The sequence below is a fragment of the Gorilla gorilla genome, chromosome 12 (assembly GCF_029281585.2).
Source record: "Gorilla gorilla gorilla isolate KB3781 chromosome 12, NHGRI_mGorGor1-v2.1_pri, whole genome shotgun sequence".
NCBI classification, from domain to species: Eukaryota; Metazoa; Chordata; class Mammalia; order Primates; family Hominidae; genus Gorilla; species Gorilla gorilla.
The window spans coordinates 39121642-39140654 of record NC_073236.2 but is presented as its reverse complement, the minus strand read 5'-3'; the positions used below and the strand labels follow the sequence as shown (position 1 = coordinate 39140654).

Here is a 19013-nt window from a genome sequence, read left to right as displayed (position 1 = left end):
TCTCACTCTGTCACCAGGCTGGAGGGCAGTGGCGCGATCTTGGCTCACTGCAACCTCCACCTCCTGGGTTCAAGCGATTCTCCTGCCTCAGCCTCCCAAGTAGCTGGGACTACAGGCGCACACCACCACACCCAGCTAATTTTTGTATTTTTAGTAGAGGTGGGGTTTCACCATGTTGGCCAAGATGGTCTCGATCTCTTGACCTTGTGATCCACCTGCCTTGGCCTCCGAAAGTGCTGGGATTACAGGCATGAGCCACCGTGTCTGGCTGTGAAAGTTCATTTTAATACAGTCTTTGATAATAATATCTACATATAAAATCAAACTTGGTCTGGCACGGTGGCTCATGCCTGTAATCCCAGCACCTTGGGAGGCTGAGGCAGGAGGATCGCTTGAGTCCAGGAGTTCGAGACCAGCCTGAGCAACACGGTAAGACCCTGTCTTTTTTTTTTTTTTTTTTTTGAGACAGAGTCTTGCTCAACAGTTGCCCAGGCTGGAGTGCAGTGGTGCCATCTTGGCTCACTGCAACCTCCGACTCCCTGGTTCAAGCCATTCTCCTGCCTCAGCCTCCTGAGTAGCTGGGACTATAGGCACGCGCCACCACGCCTAGCTAATTTTTGTATTTTTAGTAAAGATGAGGTTTCACCATGTTGGCCAGGATGGTCTCAATCTCCTGACCTCATGATCTGCCCTCCTTGGCCTCCCAAAGTGCTGGGATTATAGGCGTGAACCACTGCGCCTGGCCGAAACCCTGTCTCTTAAAAATAAATAAATAAATAAAACAATAATAATAATAAATAAAATGTTTACTGCTTCCATATTGACAGGTGGTGCACATGGCTAAATATATGAAATACAGTAATTACATGTGAATAGTGTATTAGTATTTAAACACTGTTCGTATCTGATTAGGCAAACAATGAAATTTTTTCCTTTTCAGCCGTAGTATTTAGATAATCCCCTAATAGTGGTAAACACCAAGTACAGTTATTTGTGTTTTAGTTTCACCGGTTGTACCACCGTAGAAGGGAATTCGTCATTGTTTTAGTCCGGATGTAGTGAGTTTACCAAGGGATATACTATGTACCAAGAATGTAGTAACACTTTCCTTTTCTTTTTACAGGGAATTGATGTTGATGCTGAAAATTGTGCAGTGTGTATTGAAAATTTCAAAGTAAAGGATATTATTAGAATTCTGCCATGCAAGTATGTTCTTTTTACCTATTGAGATGTTAAAAATTACTTGACAAGTTTCAGGTGTCTGACAAAATAGTTATTTGTTTTTTATGATAATGAAGATCTTGTAATTTGTGATCATCTCTTCTTTTTAGAAAAGCAGCTTGGATTTTAAATGTAATATCTTCCTTGCCCTTTAAGATTGCTTTGCCTAGGAGATTCTTAGGTGACACTAAGACTCGTTAAGTATCTTTGTCGTAGATTGACTTTTAGTCTTCTAAGCAAGGCTTTATCAGAATCCTAGGAATTCCATTATACATTTAGCAGTGCAAAAAGTAAGCTGTGTTGGGAGCAAGGAAAATGAGGGATCAGGGAGAAGGGCCTGAAACAGCCTAAGGGAAATGGGTTGAGGAGGGCAGTAGTCTGCTGTTATTTGCACCCTGGGCTTGCGTTCCTTCTGAGGTTATTTAAAATCAATATTCCTGGCTGGGCACTGTGGCTCACACCTGTAATCCCAGCACTTTGGGAGGCTGATGCAGGTGTTCAAGACTAGCCTGGTCAACATGGTGAAACCCCGTCTCTACTGAAAATACAAAAATTAGCCGGGTGTGGGAGCGTACACCTGTAATCCCAGCTACTCAGGTAGCTGAGGCAGGAGAATTACTTGAACCCGGGAGGCACAGGTTACAGTGAGCCAAGATTGCACCACCTGCACTCCAGCCTGGGTGACAAAGTGAGACTCCGTCTCAAAAAAAAAAAAAAAAGTTTTTTTTTCCTTTATTCTGGTTATACTAAGGGTTTTGTTTTAGTAGCAGGAAGTTGCTTGAAGGAAGGCAGGGCATGGTGGCTCATGACTGTAATCCCAGCATTTTGGGAGGCCAAGGCAGGTGGATTACTTAAGGCCAGGAGTTTGAGACCAGCCTGGCCAACATGGTGAAACCCCATCTCTATTACAATAAAAATACGAAAATTAGCCAGACATGGTGGCGCATGCCTGTAATCCCAGCTACTCAGGAGGCTGAGGCATGAGAATTGCTTGAACCTGGGAGGTAGAGGTTGCAGTGAGCTGAGATCATGCCACTGCACTCCAGCCTGGGTGACATGGCAAGACTCTGTCTCCAAAAAAAGTAATGGGATACTTTAGTTGATAACTTTTTTAAAAGAATTGCTTTGCTAAAAGGGTTCATTTTGTGTACAGAAATTGTATGTTTTAAGTCTGATGAATTTTAATTATACTTCACACCTATTAGCAAGCCCACAAGTCAGTATATAATTATATTTTGCTTTGTTTGCAGAGTACGTTAGTATATATCCAAGTACTTTATAGTAGATTGATAATTCTGTGAAGGAAATGAAGGCGCGAGTATTAGGGTAACCAAATGAAAGTTTCCTGACTAAAGGTAGCTGGTTTAAACCTACAAACATTTACATGTGATTGCTATGATGGGTACCGAATGAATTGGGTTGGATCGGTATAAGTTGATCGTGTCATGTAGAAAGTTATTAAAGTAGAGAAAAGAGTTTTTACTTCAGACTGGTTTAGGGCAGGTCTTTCTGATTTAAAAACAATGTCCAGGAAGCTGCACAGATGAGCAGTACTAGGTCATGCTGGTGGCTGAGCTGGAGTTTGGACCTGACCCTCAAACACAGGTGCATGTGCACATTTCCTGGTCTCCTTACTGGGCTTTTGACTTTTCCCTTATTTTCTCCTGTGCTTTATTTCTGTAACAAATTTCCCAATAAAACCAACATGTTCCTTTTATGTTTTTGTAAAAATTATTTCTTAAGTACTGTTTTTTTTTTTTTTTTGAGACAGAGTTTCGTTCTTGTTGCCCAGACTGGAGTACAAGGGGTGTGATCTTGGCTCACTACAACCTCCGTCTTCCGGGTTCAAGCGATTCTCCTGCCTCAGCCTCCTGAGTAGCTGGGATTACAGGCGTCCACCAACACACCCAGCTAATTTTTGTATTTTTAGTGTAGAGCGGGTTTCACCATGTTGGCTAGGCTGGTCTCGAACTCCTGACCTCAGGTGATCCACCCACCTCGGCCTCCCAAAATGTTGGGATTACAGGCATGAGCCACCATGCCCGGCCACGAGTACTGTTACTTTTAACTCCACTAGCAGATTTCTGTTTGTAAAAAAGTCTTCAAACAACAGTAATAATACCAAACAATTACCAAGTATGCTCTGTGCCTGGCACAGTTGTATGCACATTGCATGTGCCCCTCTAACCCTGGTGTGGGGCAGAGTGTAGGAACCTAGTTCAGAGTCCCAGCCGTTGAGTCGCAGAGCTCGTATCTGAGTCCAGCCTGTCTGGCTCTGAAACCCATACTATACTGGTAACTCCTTTTCTTCATCACTTGCAGAAAATAGATTTATCACACAGGAGGAAAAGTTAGCCAACTGAGACAAATCAGCAAAAGAAAATATGTCTGCCTTTTTTTTTTTTTCTGAAAGTGATAGGTGTTCATCATAGCAAAATGGAGTGTATACAAAACTGTGTAAGAGAGAAAATAAGTGTTGCGTAAGCCTACCACCGCAAGATGATCTGTTAATATTTTTGTTGTATTTCCATTTGAGTCATTTTATGGACTTATATAAGGTACTGCCAGTTTAGTATTAGTTTACTTATTACTACTAGTTGATTTATGCCACATTTTTTCCCAAAAAGCTTTCAAATAACTTACAAAGGCACATAAAAATGTACAACCTAGCGTGAGGGCATAAATAAGCCATGGTTTTTGTAGAGTGAAGGGAAAATTTCCCTAGAAGTGCCAGATTCTGTTTCATATGGAAGAGAGAATAATGACATGATAAGTGAGTAGACTAGAATGTTGATTTGATGTCAGCTAACTTGTAATGAGAGGATGAGTTGGTACAATGTCTTATTTCCTTTATAAGTTATATAAACATTGATTTTAAAAACATTAACACATACTTAATCTTTTTAGGCATATTTTTCATAGAATATGCATTGACCCATGGCTTTTGGATCACCGAACATGTCCAATGTGTAAACTTGATGTCATCAAAGCCCTAGGATATTGGGTTTGTTACATTTTTGTTTATATTCAATCTCTGCCCCAGTTCTTCCTGAGTGATTCAGTTTCATTATTGACTAGAAACAAGAGGAACAGGTGAAATGCTACTAATATCCTTGTAGTTCTCTGAAGAAATTTTCCTCATTATTAAAAATGAGTTATTAAGGCAGTGTAAAAAAATCAGTGAAATAAATTTATGATGGTAGAATAATATGCTCAGATGTTTCCCAGAGAGTTTGTAATTACTTACAGAGTAATGTGTTTTGGCATGCTGCACCACAGAATGTATATATGCTAGTTTTGTATAAACAAGAATCATAAAATATTTGAAAAGGAAGGAGCCTCATAGGTTGTCAGGCTTAATATGCTCATTTTACATGTGAAGAAAACAAAGCCAATACTTCTTAACATCAAATATTCCCTATTCCTAGGTTTCAGAATCACATAGACCTGGGGCAGTTTGTCCTGCATTGACTTTGGTTCATCACTGACGGTCACAGGGCCTTACACAGAAGACACGGGGGCGAAATGAAAAGGAAATCATAGTAGTAGCTAGCCACATGCTGAACAAATGCCTTCCATACCTTGTTATGTCTAATCCTCACAGCTGCTGTATAAGTGCTGTCACTATTCCCATCTTACTGATTAGAAACTTGAGCTTAGAGAAGCTAAATAACTCACCTGAGGTCATGCAGTTAGCTAATGGGGAATCATCTTTCAAATAAAGTTTGCTTAATTCCAGGGTCCAAGCACTTAACTATTACCCTACCCAAAGAGGGGAACATAGAGGGGAAAAATATATTTTTTTAGTTTATATTTTTTATTGTTTTTAGAGTCTTCATACAATCTATTAATGTCTCAACATATTCTCATTTAAAAGATAAACAATTTTAGGCCGGACTTGGTGGCTCATACCTGTAATCCCGGCACTTAGGGAGGCCGAGGCGGGTGGATCACTTGAGGTCAGGAGTTCAAGACCAGCCTGGCCAACATGGTGAAACCCTGTCTCTCCTAAAAATACAAAAAAAATTAGCTGGATGTGATGGCACGCTCCTGTAGTCCCATTTACTCAAGAGACTGAGGCAGGAGGATCGCTTGGGTCTGGGAGGCAGAGGTTGTAGTGAACTGAGAGCGTGCCACTGCACTCCAGCCTGGGCAATGAGAGTGAAACCTTGTCTCAATAACAGTTTTTAAATAAAGATCTTTGGGGAAAATAATTTATCAAATATAGTCTTGTTGCTAAACATATTTTTAGAGTTTTTCATAGAGTTTATTGTAGAATTAGAAACTACAATTTGGGGTTTTTTAAATGATGATCACTTTATGCAGCTTTAAGCCATTATGGTCATGTAAGCTTCTATAGTGGCATCATTAAAGAACTGACCCGTTAAACAAGACTTATTTCCCAGACTGCAGTCTACTTAAAATGCCCCCTCATCTTCTAGCTTAAGAGGCCACTTCCTTAACAACTACTGTCATTCTCTATGAATTATGATTTGTTTGGTCTTTTTTGAGACAGCCTCACTCTGTCGCCCAGGCTGGAGTCCAATGGCGTGATCTTGGCTCCCTTCAACCTCTGCCTCATGGGTTCAAGTGATTCTCCTGCCTCAGCCTCCCAAGTAGCTGAGATTACACCTGCACTCCAGTACACCCAGCTAATTTTTTGTATTTTTTGTAGAGATAGGGTTTTACCACATTGGCCAGGATGGTCTCAAACTCCTGGCCTCAAGTGATCCACCCGCCTCAGCCTCCCAAAGTGCTGAGATTACAGGCATGAGCCATTGCACCTGGCCACTGAATTATGTTTTTTAAATGTGAGTTCCAGAATGCCTTCACTGTGTGATAACAGGAAGGTGGAGGTCAGTGTTCAAGAACTGTCTTACTAGAAACTGAGACTGTTTTGATGTCCAGAAAATTTGTCTCTCTTCTAGAATTTCTTCACGTATTCATGGTTTTCAGTAATTGTAGCTATGATTAGCATGGCATAACATGCTTTCTTAATGAACCTGGCTCATCCCCTCTTTACTTCAGAAACTGTAGCTTAGATGAGAGGATGAGCCTTTGTGGGACAGCATTTTAAATAATAGCATACAGGGAGCTTGATGGATTTATTTCTTGGCAAGGTTTTAGAACTCTTTTCCTTCATTAGATACACTCTAAAGCATATTCTAAGTTGTTTTCTACATTAGTCAGTAGTTTTAAACTTGCTTTTCATTTCTGGATGTTTGTATGAAAGGAATTTCACTGACCATAGCAGAGGGACTTTAATCCTCATGAGTTTTGTTTTTGGAAATAAGCTATATATATATTTCATATATTAAAAATTAAGACTCTTCCTCTCACATAAGGTTGAGTTGCTTTCTTAGAATGTTAATTTCAGAAAGCTAGAATATATATCCCCAGAATGCCTAATTTATTTTTTGAAGAACAGAACCTATAGTAACATCAGACCTCAGAAACTTACTGTCTTGCCTTTGACTTTTGAATCTTTAGACAGTACACCCTTTTCTGTGGACCTGTTGACCCCCTCCTGCAGTGTATGCTTTAGTTAGCCATGCTGTGCCCTCTTATAGTAACTAGTTCTCTATTTCCCCATAACTGTAGTGAGAGTCACCCTCAGTCAACCACACAGGCTTTAAAGGTTTATAGCTGTAACCATTTCAGTGTGTCCATGTCACTTGTTTTCATTCATTTGGCAAGGATGGGTCAAAGAAATGACATATAAGGTGCTAGATCTGCACTTGGCTCTGGGGAGACAAAGATGAGTAAGACACAGCCCCTCCCCTCATGGGCTCTTGAAGATTTCACTTTCTGGACTGGTGGGGGGTCAGGGCACGCACACAGACACGACATGGCCAAAGAGGCCTGTTTGAAGTGCTGCCCGTGGGAGCACAGAGGAGGGATCATGTGCCCTGCTGCCAGGTAGAAGTTGGAAGGTGGGGCAAGTGCATTTGAGAGGGCAGTTGAGCTGGGTGTTGCATTATCCATCAGACACACCAAAGTGTTGAGGCTAATGCTGTGTTTGTGGAGTGAACAGACAGGGTTGGAGGTTGGCAGGTAGTTAAGTTGGCAGATATTTAGGTAAAAAGGTTGGGGCTAGGCTGGACAGGAGTTTGGGTATTGTGATGTCACAGCCACAGGATTTGTTGCTTGGTGTGTCAGGAGTAGGGATGGGAGGGCGTTACGTTACTGATGAGGCAGGAGGGGGCAGGTTCTAGAACACAGGTGGAGCAGGGCTGTGGGGGGCACAGCCCAGTGGAGGGAGGAGGGGTGCCCGTGAGTGGTGTTTTTACTTGAAGCAATGGTGAGATGCTGAGCCAGAAGGTCGTAGTCAACCTGCAGTAACCCCTCGTCTAATAAGTCACTTTACCAGGAGTTCCATCCACTTACAACACAGCTTTGACTCTGGTATTAATCAAATAAGGTTTCTAGCTGTCCCCCAAATGTCGAGACTTAGTGCAGTGATGCTGATAGTGTCCCCAGCCCTCCACTTTCACTGTCTTCCTTTTTTTAAAGCAGCAAATGGAAGGAGGAGGGAAGGTGGAGGCAAACTACAGCTGATCAACACCCTGTCCATACGGAAGGAGCCAGAGTAACTTTTTCAAGAAAATAATACAGTCTGAAGGCATCTGTCCAAAAGCCTTGTTTATCTCTGAAACCCTAGTGCCTCACTGTAAACCAGCACAGGGCAGTAATCAGAGTTCATGGCTATGGCCTCATATCCTCTGTCTGGGAAGGCAAGGAAGTGGAAGAAAGCTTCACTTTCTGTCAGTAGTTTAAAAGGTGGCATTGCTTGTATCAAGGAGGGGAAATGTTTTTTAGAATAAAAAACATGTTGGCCTTAGGAGATTGGTTGTCGAGAAGGAATTCATTTTCTTGTGATACTAGATAAGGGAGACATTGATGTGCTTTTTGCCAGATTCATTGTACAGAAGTACGTAATATTGTGTGTGAATTACGAGCCAGATGATACATAAGCTTTGATCATGTTTTTTCTTCTGTTCTAATTCTCAAGGGAGAGCCTGGGGATGTACAGGAGATGCCTGCTCCAGAATCTCCTCCTGGAAGGGATCCAGCTGCAAATTTGAGTTTAACTTTACCAGATGATGACGGAAGTGATGAGAGCAGTCCACCATCAGCCTCCCCTGCTGCATCTGAGCCACAGTGTGATCCCAGCTTTAAAGGAGATGCAGGAGAAAATACGGCATTGCTAGGTGAGTGGTGTGCAAATTATAAAACAATAGAATGTGGCCAGGAGTGGTGGCTCACACCTGTAATCTCAGTGCTTTGGGAGTTTAAGGTGGGAGGATTGCTTGAGTTTGAGCTATCGAAGAATAAGTAACCAGAAATTTGAGAACAGCCTGGGCAGCATAGTGAGACCCCATCTCTACAAAAACTTTACAGATTAGCCAGGTATGGTGGCATTCTCCTGTAGTCCCAGCTACTCAGAATGCTGAGGCAGGAGAGTGGCTTGTGACCAAGAGTTCAGGCTGCAGTGAGCTATGATCCTGTCACTGTACTCCAGCCTGAGCCTGGGTGACAGAGTAAGACCCTGTCTCTTTAAAAAAAAAAAAAAAAGAGAAGAAAGGAATTTTATTAGTAGCTGTGAAAGAAAATAAAGAAATACATAAAGTGCAGAAAAGCATAAGAAAAAATGAAAATAGTCATCCCCCACGTAGAGATGTCATCTTAACACTTTGATAATTACCTTTCCAGATGTTTTTCTGGAAATCGAAAGGTGTTTAAGGGTCGGTGAATATCACTTATGGGCTGTTAGGTAACCTACTTTTTACTTAATATATGAAGCTCTCTCTGTGTTGATAAATAGATAATTTTTTACAGCTACAGAGTATTACATTTTGAATTTTCTATAGTTTCTTGAAACTAATTAATGAGTGTTTGTATTATCAGTAGCACTTTGAAATCATTATGTATATATACTTATGCCTTGTCTAATTGTTTTCTGTCACTCTGATAGGTAAAATGTAGTGAACTGCATGTTTTTTTTTTGTTTTGTTTTTTGTGTTTTATTTTGTTTTTTGAGACAGGGTCTTGCTCTGTCACCCTGGCTGGAGTGTAGTGATGAGAACACAGCTCACTGCAGCCTCAAACTCCTGGGCTTAACCAATCCTGCCACCTCTGCCTCCCAAGTAGCTGAGACCACAGGCGTGTGCCACCACATCTAGCTAACTTTTTAAATTTTTTTGAAGTGATGAAGTCTCACCATGTTGTCTAGACTAATTGCATTTTTTTAAATTACATTTTTGTCCTCTTTTCACATTGTTGGTCATCTTTATTCTTTGATGAACTGCTTATTTTATCCCTAGCTTATTTTTTTATGGAGATAGTAATTTTTTCATATTGATCCTTAGAGCTTTTTATACACTGAAAATACTAGGGCTTTGTCATATATTTTATGTATTTCTCCCCCAATTTCTGTATCCTTTGGCTTTTCATTGTACTTTCCAGATAGAAATTACGTAGTTTAGTTTCCTGTTCTCTCATGATTCTGCCTTTGATTGCATGCTGACTTAGGAAGGTCTTTCTTATGTTAGGATTGTAAAGATATTGACCTGTACTTTGCTAGTATTTGTGGGTTTTGTATTTTACATTTAAATCTTACATTAACATCTTAAACACATATAGTTTAAGGTGTGAGGGGAGATTTAACTAATCTGTTTTTTTCCTTTTATTCCACTTATTAAACCCAAATGTTTAATCAGTTGTCCTAATATTGTTTAGTGAATAATAATTGCAAATAATATGTTTTGATATTTGCAAGGCAATTTCCTTCATCTTTATTCTTCTTTTAAAAAATTTGTGGGCTATTCTACATTATCATCATCATCATTATTATTATTATTATTATTATTATTATTATTTGAGATGGAGTCTTGCTCTGTCGGCCAGTCTGGAGTGCAGTGACACGATCTCAGCTCACTGCAGCCTCTGCCTCCTGGGTTCAAGCGATTTGCCCACCTCAGGTGATCCACCCTCCTGGGCCTCCCAAAGTGCTGGGATTACAGGCATGAGCCACCACACCGGCCTATTCTACATTTTTTAAAGATTAATTCTAAAATCATTTTGCCAAGTAAAAGAAAATCTCATCAGAATTTTTACTGGAATTGGATTCACTTAAAGGTTATTTTAAGTGGGAAGAATCGATGCTTCAGATTTTGAATTTTGTCATCCTAGAAGAGGAAGCATATTTTTCCAAAGCAGTAAGATTGAAACTAAGTCAGTTTTTTTGTAGCACATTTAGGATCTGTGAGGCAAAAATAGGTAGAAATATTAGAATGTAAGTATTAACCAGCACCAGAGGAAGAAAAGGCTGCATTGTGGAACAAAAAAAGGAGAATAGATTTCAGAGAATTATAAAATAGTAGCGATTGATCTGTGTAGGCATTCTCCTAACAGCTCTCCAGCTAAGACTGGGCCACCTTGCAAAGCAGCATGTTCCCTTGGTAAATGGCTCTTATTTTTAAGAATGTCTTTATATAGAGCCAGAGTGCATACCAGTGTGATTTTGCCATTGCCTTCCAACTCCAGAGAGAAAACTAACTTTGCCTTCTCTAGTACATGAGCACCCTGGAGATACTAAAACTCTTATTCTGACTAAATGTCTTTCAAGAGCAGCCTCCAGATTTTTCTGCATTCTTGCTACCTTGTTAACTTGCAGTGCCTTACAGTTTACCATTGGCTGTCCTGAAATACCCTCTTAGAACTAAGATAATACAATTTGAAATCATGGGTAGAAATCATGAAATCATGGGTAGAAATAAAGAAGGTGGAAGAAGCAGCTAGGTTTCCAAAGCAGCAAAATGTCAGATACATTCTGAAGCAGCCAGTTTCCCCAATGTCCCCACCCCACCCCATATGGGGCTCACATTTCTATTTTTCTCTTTGTCCTTTTTTTAAATTCTCAAGTATTGTGCAACAGCAAGTTGACTTTATCTGTTAATGTTCTTTCAGCCTTATAACGGTAACGATATAAATTGAAAAACACTAAATTAGAAAAATCAGGCATTAATACTTCCAGAAAAAACTGTGGTTTCACTTACAGTTGAGAAAACATTTACTAGACTCTCAGGAGCAACTAGGAAATGAATGTGGAAGTTACTCATGGTAGACCCTGGAGAAGGTGTTTCCCTGTGGAAGTGCACCTTCCACTCTCCAGTTACATCACTCTCCACCTACTTCACCTCCTTGAAGGGGAGTGCAAAATATTTGGTTGGGTGTGGGGGGAATTGGAGAGATATTGATCAAAAGGTACAAAGTTTCAGTTAGGAGTAAGTTCAAGAGCTCCATTGTACAGTATGGTGACTACAGTTCATAACAGTGTATAGTATTCTTGAAAGACGCCCAAAGAGTAGATTTTAAATGTTCTCACTTCAAATAAATATGTCAGGTAATACACATGAATTAGTGTGATTTAGCCATTCCACAATGTATACATGTTTCAGAACATCATGTTGTATACCATATATATATACAGTTTTTGTCAATTTAAACAGTAAATACAAATTTTGTATTTATAAATATACACTTATATTTATAAAACAAGAGGAAGCATTTTATGAGATTACTTATGTTATTTCACCATTTAATAGAAACTTCAGGCTGGACATGGTGGCTCACACTTGTAATCCTAGCACTTTTGGAGGTAGGGTGGCAGGGAGCAGATTGCATCACATGAGGCCAGCCTGGGGAACATGCAGAAACTCTGTCTCTACAAAAAATTAGTGGGGCGTGGTGGCGTGTGCCTACTGTAGTCCTAGCTCTCTGGGAAGCTGAGGTGGGAGGATCACTTGAACCCAGGAAGTCGAGGATGCAGCGAGCCGTGACCATGATCATGTCACTGCATTCCAGCCTGGGTGAGAGAGTGAGACCCTGTATCAAAAAAGAAAAAAAGAAACTTTAAATTGGCAAAATAAAAAGTAATGGGATCTGCTGCTATCTTTAAGGAAGTATTCTATTCTAAGAGCCTTTTGTGTGAAGTGATTTTGTATACTTCGTAATAGCAACTGTCTGGATTTCAGTACCAGCTCCTCCTCTTCCTTGCCATCTATAAACCGGGGCTGGTGACGTGTTAATCTCTATCTCTTAGGGTCAATATAAATACTGGCTATTGTTTTCATTGGTGGCAGCATCACCATCACCTTAGCTACTTGTTCAACTTTTGGGAACATCTCCTGGTACCACCATCTCTGACTGTCTTTAAAGACTGATCTGCTGATGAGATTAATGTTGGCTAGGCTAATGCTAGAAAACTCCTCATATGATGAAGATGTTTACCGATTTTTCTTGTTGGCTATCAGTGGAATGGGTTATCAGTTTTCCATGTATGTTTTATTTAACATTTTCTGTTAGCCGGGCGCGGTGGCTCATGCCTGTAATCCTAGCATTTTGGGAGGCTGAGGTGGATGGATCACCTGAGGTCAGAAGTTCGAGACTAGCCTGGCCAACATGGTGAAACCTCATCTCTACTAAAAATGCAAAAAGTAGCTGAATGTGGTGGCGGGTGCCTGTAATCCCAGCTACCCAGGAGGCTGAGGCAGGAGAATCGCTTGAACCCGGGAGGTGGAGTTGCAGTGAGCCAAGATGGTGCCATTGCATTCCAGCCTGGGCAACAAGAACAAGACTCCGTCTCAAAAAAAATTTTTTTTTCTGTTTACCATCTTGAATTATCTCCAAGTGAGTAAGTGTGTTTGCATAGTTGAAGCTCGGAATATGCTGCCCTCTTCTGATGGAGTAGCTTATGTTGCTCTCTTGCAGAAGCCAGCAGGAGTGACTCTCGGCATGGAGGACCCATCTCCTAGCACACGTGCCCGCTGAAGTGGCACCAACAGAAGTTTGGCTTGAACTAAAGGACATTTTATTTTTTTTACTTTAGCACATAATTTGTATATTTGAAAATAATGTATATTATTTTACCTATTAGATTCTGATTTGATATACAAAGGACTAAGATATTTTCTTCTTAAAGAGACTTTTCGATTAGTCCTCATATATTTATCTACTAAAATAGAGTGTTTACCATGAACAGTGTATTGCTTCAGACTATTACAAAGACAACTGGGGCAGGTACTCTAATATAAAGGACAGGTGGTGTTTCTAAATAATTGGCTGCTATGGTTCTGTAAAAACCAGTTAATTCTGTTTTTCAAGGTTTTTGGCAAAGCACATCAATGTTAGACTAGTTGAAGTGGAATTGTATAATTCAATTCGATAATTGATCTCATGGGCTTTCCCTGGAGGAAAGGTTTTTTTTGTTGTTTTGTTTTTTTTTTTAAGAACTTGAAACTTGTAAACTGAGATGTCTATAGCTTTTTTGCCCATCTGTAGTGTATGTGGAGATTTCAAAACCTGAGAGCACTTTTTCTTTGTTTAGAATTATGAGAAAGGCACTAGATGACTTTAGGATTTGCATTTTTCCCTTTATTGCCTCATTTCTTGTGACTCCTTGTTGGGGAGGGAAATCTGTTTATTTTTTCCTACAAATAAAAAGCTAAGATTCTATACTGCACATGAGCATTAAGTTCTTCATTGCCTTGTTAAGGAAAATGAGTAGGCAGACTGAGAATCTGTTATATTGATTTCAGTTACAATTTAATCTTTACAATTAAAAGGGCGAAAGATGTAGAATTTTAATTTTTGTTGTTGACTCGAAATAACCAGTTTTCTTGATTAGAGTTTAAGCAGATTTAATACCATGACCTTGCTTAACCGTTTCTTCTTTTTTACTTGCTTGCTGTTCTTTTGGGTCAAAGGAGCAGGCTAATGCAAAGCTTTTGGAGACTGCTAAGTGTTAGAAAGTGATTAAACACACACTCTGCTATTTTCTCACTTCTTGGAGGTAGAAGTCGAGTATGAGGCAGTTATTTTTTAGAGTGTGGAATTATAGTCTTTCCTTGCTTCTAGTTATTCTGTATATCTTTACTTTGTAGGTAAAAATAAATGTTTATTTAAAACAATTTTTAAAATTATAAATTTATTTTTATAGCCATATGTAGGATATAAAGATTTATATAGATTATTTTCTCAAGCTACTTAATGCTTTAATTCTAGCTACTCATCATGAAATAGTAAACAGTTTTACTGAAATAAACTCTACAGACAGATGCAGTATGAGGAGCTATTGAAGTAGAAAATGTATTTCGCTTTACACACTGAGTTGGTTTTAGCAGACAGCCTCAAGTAGGTTTCCATAACAGCCATTACCTTTGAAATCTACCTTCTGTAGTTTATTATAAATAGGAAAATACATCCTGATTCTGTAGCAAGTAGATTGTTTGCTCTTTGTCTTTAAGAAATACTAGGGGAGGGCTGGGCGCGGTGGCTCACGCCTGTAATCCCAGCACTTTGGGAGGCCAAGGCAGGCAGATCACAAGATCAGGAGATTGAGACCATTCTGGCTAACACGGTGAAACCCTGTCTCCATTAAAAATACAAAAAATTAGCCGGACATGGTGGCGTGTGCCTGTAGTCCCAACTACTCAGGAGGCTGAGGCAGGAGAATCACTTGAACCTGGGAGGCAGAGGTTGCAGTGAGCCAAGATTGCGCTACTGCACTCCAGCCTGGGTGACAGAGCAAGACTCCGCCTCAAAAAAAAAAAACCAAAAAAAAAAAAACCAGAAATACTAGGGAAGGGCCAGGCGTGGTGGCTCACGCCTGTAAACCCAGCACTTTGAGAGGCCAAGGTGGGAGGATCACCTGAGGTCAAGAGTTCAAGACCAGCCTGACCAACATGGAGAAACCCCATCTCTACTAAAAAAAAAAAAAATACAAAATTAGCCGGGCATGGTGGTGGGCACCTGTAATCCCAGCTACTCGGGAGACTGAGGCAGGAGATTCTCTTGAACCTGGGAGGCAGAGGTTGCGGTGAGCCAAGATCATGCCATTGCACTCCAGCCTGGGCAACGAGAGCAAAACTCCATCTCAAAAAGAAAAAAGAAAGAAAGAAATGCTAGGGGAAAATGTTTTAACTAGTCATTCTTCCCAGTAGCTAATGAAGCTGACTTTTAAAAAGAAGGCTGTGAGCTTTGCAGATGCTGCTGCCGCCCAGAGCCCCCTGCTTCCAGCCATGGTCAACCCCACCATGTTTTTCCACATTGCTGTCGATGGCGAGCCCTTGGGCTGTGTCTCCTTTGAGGTAAGGGGCCTGGAAAGCAAGAAGTGACTGCTCATCTAATCCATAAAACTATGTTAACAGATTGGAGCTGTTTGCAGACAAGGTTCCAAAGACAGCAGAAAATTTCCGTGCTCTGAGCACTGGAGAAAAAGGATTTGGTTATAAGGGTTCCTGCTTTCACAGAATTATTCCAGGGTTTACGTGTCAGAGTGGTGACTTCACACACCATACAGCATTGGTGGCAAGTCCATCTGCAGGGAGAAATTTGATGACAAGAACTTCATCCTGAAGCATACGGGTCCTGGCATCTTGTCCATGGCAAATGCTGGACCCAGCATGAACGTTTCCCAGTTTTTTATCTGCCCTGCCAAGATGCCAAGACAGAGTGGTTGGATTGCAAGCATGTGGTCTTTGGCAAGGTGAAAGATGGCATGAATATTGTGGAGGTCATGGAGCACTTGGGGTCCAGGAGTGGCCAAGATCAGCAATCAGCAAGAAGATCACCATTGCTGACTGGACAACTGCAATAAATTTGACGGGTGTTTTCTCTTAAAAAAAAAAAAAATACTGTGACAGACCAAGGTAAATTGTTTTTGATAATTACAGAAGTGTGATTTCTTAAATCAGCAGCTGTCAAACATAGTGTTCCTTAATTTAAAAGCTTGAACACTAAATTATAAATTGGAGAGGTTGGAATAATTACGGTAATATCTCTAGAAACACAAGTCTTTAATAGCAAAGAAATTAGCAAGAGAAGAAAACTGTTCAGTACTTTGAAAGGAAAAAGTTTTCAGTGATAGAAGTTTTTTTAGATGAAAATTAACATGATAAAGAAGTGACAGGCCAGGTGTGGTGGTTGACGCTTTTAACACCAACAATTTGGGAGGCCAAGATGGGAGGATCTCTTGAGCCCAGGAATTCAAGACTAGCCTAGGCAACAAGGCAAAACTCATCTCTACTAAAAATTTAAAAAATTAGCCAGGTGTGGTGGCATCTGCCTGTAGTCCCAGCTGCTTGGGAAGCTGAGGTGGGAGGATCGCTTGAGCCCAAGAGGTTGAGGCTGCAGTGAGCTGTGATCACACCACTGTACTCCAGCCTGGGCAAGAGTGAGACCCTGTCAAAAAAAAAAAAAAAAAAAGAAATATTACAAGAGTTTTTGCTAAAAGTTTTAAGTTGGTAAGATGCAGAGAATTGGGGGAATGTATAATAAATCAGGTTTCATTGTTATATTATTTACCACATGAATCACCTTCCTCCTAACCGTTGTCATAGGAGCCATGTGTTCACATGTCATGTGGACCAGTATTTAACTGTGGAAACCGCGGGTGGCATGGAGAAGGAGGCAGTGTCCGTGACTGTGCCGCTCTCTGCAGCCCCCTGCCTGCTGTCCTGCTTCCTCGGCTCCTCGGTGTCTGGACTGGCGTTCTGGGTTTCCTAGCAGAAAACTAATGGGCCAGAGAGGTGTAAAAACACACACCACTTGGCAGGTAATAATTTCCCCGCATGCTTTCTTTTTAGGGATCCTGAACACACAGCCTTTCCCAAAAGACTGCTCCCTCCAGCTACTGAGGAATGATGACAAGAAAAGGCCGAATTGCAGTGTCTCCATCAGCAGTTTGCTCTCTGTGGGCACACGATGACAAAATATCCTGAAGCGAACCACTAGTCTGACCTCAGTAGCAGGATTGGAAGCTTCATGCCATGGGAGCTGTCAAGAAAGGCATCCCAAAGAGAACTGAAATTTAAAAATAATAATAGACCTTCAGGAATAGGTGATTGTCCCCATGTACTGGAGATGAAATACCCAATGTAACCAAATTCCCCAGTAAGATCACTTAGTTTGGCAATAGTCTTTTCTTTTGAGCATGTTGAAGTTTATTTGCTCAATGAAGGCTGAAATTATAAGTCAGTATATATGTATTACTAAGTAGAACTTGAGGTAATTATATGTTTTAGTCAAAAGCAGTTTCTGTTGGCTTGGTATAAACCCTACTTTGTGATTTGCTAAAGCACAGGATGTTGACTCAAACCAAAACTAGTTTTGTAGTTAATATGTGTTGTGTTTCTGTGACTTAATAGTCAAGTTTTTTTAAAAACACTTGTCACCATATTTTGAAAAATACTAACATTTGGATTACTAGTTATAAAAGTGTAATTTCTACTGTGTCATAATCAGCCATGCAGCTGGAGACTTGCCCTCTTTGTACAGCAAAGTTGTGAAAAAAAGTATTTGCACTACATTTATTTAAACATTAGGAAAAAAAGCCAACCCATGCTTTTCTTTGCCGAGATGTAGGGCTGTATTATTGGCTAGTGAGAAGCCTGGGAACACTAGGACTTTGTGTGGGCTGATTGCAGGTATCAGATCCGGGATTATACAGGTACTCTTGGAAGTATCTTGGGGATTTTCCTGATAAGAACAGTAGTGATTGCATAAAAAGGACAGGATATAAAGTGAAATCAGTAAAATATGTTAGTAGACAGAGGGTGCTGAAATTTTAACAAATGTGTAAAAAGTTCTTCCTATGCATTAATTTTCCAGATACCCTTAAAATGTTTAAGGAATGTAATTCAAAATACTGTTTAAAAGAGACATGTGACCATCATTCTCCCAGAGAATGTGAATCATTTAGTGTGCTACTTAAAATTAGGTGTAAATGTATATGTACACTGTAAGAATAAAAATCGATACCATTTCTTTAAAGCTTTCTAAAATAAATTTAATTATTTCTAATAGTTACATTTTAGGCTCTCAAACTATTTTTCTTTTGAAATAACTGTTCTACCCTAAGATGTTACTCATTGCTGTCTTCTTTTTAACAGGTGATTTGAAGATATTAAAGCTAGAAATTGGAACTAGAAAATCAAAAGAATTCAAGGCATTTTAACGTGACAGTTGAACTCATTTGATTATACTTAAAAAAGTTTATTGCAGTTATTGACTCTCAATTTTTTTTTTTTTTTTTTTTTGAGTGCAGTGGTGCCATTGTTGCTCACTGCAGCCTCAATCTTCCAGGCTCAAGAAATCCTCCCACCTCAGCTTCCAAAGTAGCTGGGACTACAGGTGCATGCCACACCCTGATAATTTTTTTTTCCCCAATATAAACGAGGTCTTGCTATGTCCTCCAGTCTGGTCTTGAACTCAAGTGATCCACCCACCCTGGCCTCCCAAAGTGCTGGGATTACAGGCGTGAGCCACCAAACCCAGCCACCAATTTTACTTTAGGTAAACTTTTATTTTCAAGCTTTTGTTGGTGTTGCAAGTGTAAATCTCTGTTTTATAAAATGTTCTATAAATATAACCACTATTCCTTGTAAGCTATTTAAAATAAATTTTAAAGCCTTTCAACTAAACACCAATATTGTGATTTTGATCCTCACTTACGAAGTCCTTATTTGAGAACCTCCCTACTAAAATGTATTTGTTACCCCAAAATCATCCCACGCGGTCACTTTCACACATGCACAGAGCAGCGAATGAGCCAAGTTGCCTGACCCGCACGTTCCTGACGGAGGCTGAAGGACGGGATGCCCTGCCTTGTCTCCTCTCCTACTACAAGCAAGTGTCCTTTCATAGTCTCTTCAGTACCATGTTTTTTGCATTTCTGCAATTTTTGTTGGCAATTTCACTATTTAAAATGGTTCTCAGGTGTGGCAAAATAT

General features: G+C 40.2%; 1 protein-coding gene and 1 non-coding gene across 10 annotated transcripts in view; both read left to right on the top strand.

Moving 5' to 3' along the window:
• Nucleotides 1-19013, top strand: part of RNF149 (ring finger protein 149) — a 47571-nt gene that overhangs the window by 18870 nt on the left and 9688 nt on the right. The window contains exons 4-8 of one of the 9 annotated variants that reach the window (XR_004069370.3): nucleotides 1124-1206; nucleotides 4129-4225; nucleotides 8234-8432; nucleotides 16623-16837; nucleotides 18174-18710. Coding sequence is in view for 3 of the 9 variants with exons in the window: in XM_004031528.4 (XP_004031576.3) it covers nucleotides 1124-1206; nucleotides 4129-4225; nucleotides 8234-8432; nucleotides 12994-13037 (423 nt within the window). In the remaining 6 variants the exon portion in view is untranslated. Of the gene's footprint in view, nucleotides 1-1123; nucleotides 1207-4128; nucleotides 4226-8233; nucleotides 8433-12993; nucleotides 13745-15224; nucleotides 16493-16622; nucleotides 18711-19013 lie in introns of those variants that run through there. The other 8 variants (XR_008677067.2, XR_010129875.1, XR_010129877.1 and 5 more) reach the window with 8 other exon arrangements.
• Nucleotides 16915-17028, top strand: LOC115933642 (small nucleolar RNA SNORD89). The gene has a single exon (XR_004069506.1). It is a non-coding gene; the product is annotated as a small nucleolar RNA SNORD89 (small nucleolar RNA).